This window comes from Pavona decussata, unplaced genomic scaffold, assembly GCF_977016875.1.
Source record: "Pavona decussata unplaced genomic scaffold, jaPavDecu1.1 SCAFFOLD_92, whole genome shotgun sequence".
NCBI lineage: Eukaryota > Metazoa > Cnidaria > Anthozoa > Scleractinia > Agariciidae > Pavona > Pavona decussata.
Genome location: NW_028145509.1, coordinates 3,990,001 through 3,995,418, shown reverse-complemented (window position 1 = coordinate 3,995,418; position 5,418 = coordinate 3,990,001). Strand labels below are relative to the sequence as shown.

The following is a 5,418-nucleotide window of genomic DNA, read 5'->3' as shown; positions in this document are numbered from 1 at the left end:
ATGAATTTGCTGTTTGTAATTGTTGTTTGGCCCAATAACGAATTCCAGTTTTGAATGTGAAACGAAAACCTGTCATATTTAAAAAAAGGGGGCTTAAAGTATATTTCTCTCTTTGAAAAAATAATTACTAAGACACAGCGCGCATTACAACTTCACGCCGATTTAAGTGTGCACCCCAAATTTTGGGGCGTTAAGTATTCATATATTCAAGCTATTGCTCTCTCTTTTGTAGAACAATTTCCGACAATGAGGCATGTTTCCGAAGATCGCAAACTCTTTGAAGTAGGCGAGATATTTTATCTTTCCCTGGGGAAGCTAGAGAAATGAATCACCATGACCACATCGACTCGCAACGCGCCGCTTCAGGATCGAGATTTCTAAAAACAACTTCCCGTCCTGCAAACTAACGAACAATCAATCAACAAATTCCGTTCGCTAAACGGATACATGGATTTGCCGATTTGTTTAAAGCGTTCTATAAGAGATTCTCGCTTTTCAGCCTAAAATTACTTAGAGAATCACTGTAACTTGTGACAAAATGTAAACAAGGTCAAAAAGAGCGCGTGGTACAGTGGCCAAAGAGCTGAAAGAGCTAATGTCATTGTTTGTCAATGCGTCATTAAGTATAATCAGAATGCGACTTCCACGCTGAATTTCCCTGTTTTCTTTTTTTATTCCTTTTTCGGTTTGATATTTTGGAATCTCTTTGCTAGGAGCAAGTATTTTAGAAACATAAACTTAATTATTATCGACCGCGCGTCTTCACTCGTAATAAACAAAGCGCCCAACATCAAATGCCGGTTTGCTTACAGTGAATTACAATTACAACTCTTTTCACAGCTCTTCCTTTTCACGCTTTCTTTAGGGAATACAAATCAATGTTTTAGCTTTTTCGTGAAAAACGTTTCATTAAATAGATGGTATTTGATTTCCACGCAGTACACGCATCGGGAAGATGATCATACCGTGCACAAATTTAATTAAGCATAAACTTAATAACTCGCTGTTCAAAGCACCGCTTGACAAAAAATATCGAGACTCGGCTTACAGTGATCAAAACACCACGTTTGAGATCTCATTTTAAAGCTCTCAAAAGACTCTTAGTTCATTGATATAAATAAAAGCGTAAAATATTTTGCGAAGAACTCAAAACCATCAAATGTCTGCGGTGATTCCGCAGAGTTCCAAAAAATATCAAGAACAAAGGAATACTCTCGCAACTTCGCGGCTCAAGGCTGCTTAATTACGCTATTGTTGCTGTCTTTTGACTTCGCTATAGGGTTTTCCTGCAAAGTTCTCACCTTTTCTCAAGTAAGTAAAAACGAACTAATTTGCATCATTTTTCGCGGCTGCCGAAGTGAATGCCCAAAGGAATAAAGAGAGCCTTCAGGCAACAAAATCCAGCGGAGTCACCCATTTCTCAATGACACACTTAACTCGGCGTCAAGCTGTAATGCCAACGAAAGCTGAACAAACACTTCACGGACTGTAATCTAGCCACAGGGCACGTTTCTCGTTCTACTGTAAAGCTTCAAAAAGAAAATTTTTGGCTCGGTATATGAGAAATCTACAAAAAAAAAATCGAAAGCGCCTAACAAGAAAATGAACTCCAGCACGCAAAACCAGCACTCGGCTCCGTTCCCAGCAGACTGTACGCTCTACAATGATATGGGTGGTAAGCCGAACCAATTTTCATCTCTACCCTACACTGTTGTGGTCTTCACAATTATAATCAACGTCACTACTTTACCTTTCACCATTCTGTTAAATCTACTTGTGATGGTGGCGGTAGCAACCAAGGGGCGACTACAGAGCAAGTCTAACATAGCACTAGCATGTTTAGCAACGGCTGATTTGATGGTCGGCATCATTGGCCAGCCTCTGATGATTGCGGTTACCATAACAACCCTACAAGGCAAAACTACAAATGAGACTTGTTCGATACAAACTGCAGCGAAACTTTGTAACAACTTTCTCGTCATTTGTTCGCTTGTTCACCTTGTTTTGATCAGCGCAGAGCGGTACTTGGCAATAATGCATCCATACAAGTACATGTTTATCGTCACCAAATTTCGCTTGCTGGTCGCTTCTGCCGTTGCCTGGATCTTTTGTTCAATTTTGCACTTGTTTTTATTGTTTTATAACCCAAGCACATTTTGGTCCGCTAATAAGTTACTGGGAGGCGCATTTATTGTAATCATTGTTGTATGTCATGCAATTGTCTACAAAGAAACTCGTCGCCATGAACAGCAGATAGCAGCTCAGCAAGTTTCACCTGAGGCCAGAGAAAACTTTTTGAAAGAAAAACGAGCTCTTAAACTTACTGCTACTGTTGTTTCTGCACTCATATTCTGCTATTTACCTATATTTAGTTTTACAAGGGCCAGGAACGCTCTTAAGGATAAAATTTCACTGGATGTAATATATGCTGTTCTTTTTGCAACGATATGTTTGGCAACAGTTAACTCTTTAATTAATCCACTTATTTATTGTGCCAAACAGAGACAATTTCGTATTTCGTTTATCGAATTACTTTTTAGAAAGAACGTTACTGAAGCTAAAGAACTTGAAAAGAGATTTTTTAGGTCATCAACCACTGTAGCTTATCCAGAACGACAACAGGAAAGAGAAGCACATAACCAGCGCGAAGACATTCAGGGAAGCGAACGAGAGGAGCAACATGAAGACAATCAGGGAGGGGAAGGAGGGAAGCAACTTGAAGACAATCAGCGAGGGGAACCAGGGGAGCAACATGAAGATAATCAGGGAGGAGAACGAGGGGAGCAACATGAAGACAATCAGGGAGGAGAACGAGAGGAGCAACATGGAGACAATCAGGGAGGAGAACGAGGGGAGCAACATGAAGACAATCAGGGCGGGGAACGAGAGGAGCAACATGGAGACAATCAGGGAGGAGAACGAGGGGAGCAACATGGAGACAATCAGGGCAGAGAACGAAAGGAGCAAAATGGAGACAATCTGGGAGGAGAACGAGGGGAGCAACATGAAGACAATCAGGGAGGGGAACGAGGGGAGCAACATGAAGAAATTCAGGGAGGGGAACGAGGGGAGCAGCATAAAGACAATCAGTCAGGGGAACGAAAGGAGCAACATGAAGACAATCAGGGAGGAGAACGAGAGGAGCAACATGAAGACAATCAGGGAGGAGAACGAGGGGAGCAACATGGAGACAATCAGGGAGGAGAACGAGAGAAGCAAAATGGAGACAATCAGGGAGGAGAACGAGGGGAGCAACATGAAGACAATCAGGGAGGAGAACGAGAGGAGCAAAATGGAGACAATGTGGGAGGAGAACGAGGGGAGCAACATGAAGACAATCAGGGAGGGGAACGAGGGGAGCAACATGAAGAAATTCAGGGAGGGGAATGAGGGGAGCAACATAAAGAAAATCAGGAAGGGGGACGAGAGGAGCAACATGAAGACAATCAGGGAGGAGAACGAGAGGAGCAACATGAAGACAATCAGGGAGGGGAATGAGGGGAGCAACATAAAGAAAATCAGGAAGGGGGACGAGAGGAGCAACCTGAAGACAATTTCCGCGATGAAGCTGTATGTGAAAACGTTACGGGCCTGGATGAACTCGGGTACAATGAAACTGAATGATAGCAAGAGTGTGTGTTTAATTATCGGCGCAAAGCAGCAGTTTAAGAAAGTCTGAATGAATACGCTGTCTGTAGTTGATTCAAGAATTCAGCCGGTCACGGCCGCAAGAAACTTAGGAACCATTTTTGTTGATAGCATGACCTTAGTACCGCATATAAATAACACCTGTAAATCTGCCTTAGGAAATGTTATTTCATCTTCATATCATCCGACGAATTAATCTGTGGACACTCCTAGAACTTTTGTTCACGCCTTTATAATGGGTAGAATAGACTATTGTAATAGCCTTTTGTTCGTCCTCCGAGGAAAGTCGCTATATATAACAATTATTCCATGAGACTGGGTTTTTGCCGCCGATTTTTATTTCAACGATTTTACAAAGCGGTCAAAAGAGCATACAACTTCCGGTCACATGCGCGCGGTGATCACCTGATTATTACATCACTGGATGAGCTGAATGAAATTTGACAGCTACACAAACGACAAACTGTGGTCAACTGTTAACGAAAATCAACCTTGAAATATTCAACCGTTCAAATACAAGGAAAAAAAGACGGCTTCGGAAGCTTTCAAGTGGTTAAATAGTGTTCAAAGTTCAGAAAGATTTTCCTGATTCTCCGCTTCCGTAATAGTTGTGAACTTGTACATTGCAGTTGAAGAAAACCTGCGGAAAGCTTCTTTGCTCGCTTTGCCGAACCTCGGTATTTACGAACTAATTTTGGACTGAAACTGTCCCTTCACTTTGAGGTTGCCGTTCTTGCTGGCCATGGCATTCGTTTTCTTTCTCAGCTGCAGAGATACCAGTGCATGGGGAAGCTTCAGAGGCTCCGGCTGAGACAAAATCACTGAGAACGTGTGACCTCTTCTTCTGCTGTTCTATGGATGGGCGACCATTGTACGATTCGACCGCCTGGTCTGATCTGTGTCCCGTAACAGATTTTATGTGTCTGGTTTCGCAGTTGTGGTCAGACAGAACTGTAACTGTTGTTGCCCTGAGGCAGTGGTTGGTTAGATGGGGCTCTATGCCAGCTCGCCTGCTCATATTTTTCAACATGTTGTCCAGCGTGCTCGAACCAACCGGCGAGTTGCAATACCAGATTTTGTCATATGCTGGACTGAACTTCTTTCTTTGGCCGTCTCTTGGTTTTTGGAAAAGAGCGTCGCAACTCGGGTTCAGGTGACCTAGGTAGTTTTGGATTGTTTTCACTGGGCACCTCTGAGAACCAGCAGCGGCAAAGATCTTCGCGTCGGATTCGTCCTCAGAGTCTCCAAGGCCGCCTTGATGATTTTTTGTGCTGAGCAGTGAACCAAGCTGTCGTCTGTTTAACTCAAAATACTCGACACCTTGTGGCGTTGTTCTTAGGGAGAGCATTCCAGGGTTCAACTGCCGCTGATTTTCTCTTCCTCGTCGTCCGAAGAAAAGGGTGAGATAAAACCACGCCGTTCTCTGCAGTTGGGCTGGATTTTGACTGTCGGCCGGCCCAAGTTCGCCGCTTTCAAAGAGCCTCTGGATTTGATCTTTTGACACTGCTTTCTTGTGGACAATTCCAGCTATTTTACCCGTTTTACTGAGATCCTTTACAGAGGCATCCACAATTTTATTGGCTTTGGTAAACATAGCGTCGGAGATGATAGAAAAAGGCTTGTTGTTTGGTGGCGAGCGAAGAAAGCGATCTATGGTGGCTCGAATGGACTTCATGGACGTGTTTTTGTAATAAGTGCCGTCTTTCTTCCTTGCGGAGGTGTAGAAACATTTAAGGACGGTGCCTACTATTGTTACTGCGCATACGTTCT

The 5,418-nt window shown here is 43.2% G+C and overlaps 1 protein-coding gene across 1 annotated transcript in view; it reads right to left on the bottom strand.

The window, feature by feature from the left end:
- Positions 1 to 3,590: 3,590 nt before the first annotated feature.
- LOC146473955 (uncharacterized) overlaps positions 3,591 to 5,418 on the bottom strand; it is a 3,236-nt gene continuing 1,408 nt past the window's right edge. Inside the window, exon 2 of the mRNA XM_085117990.1 lies at positions 3,591 to 5,349. Coding sequence (XP_084974116.1) covers positions 4,337 to 5,349 — 1,013 coding nt within the window. The 3' untranslated portion in view covers positions 3,591 to 4,336. The remainder of the gene's footprint in view (positions 5,350 to 5,418) is intronic.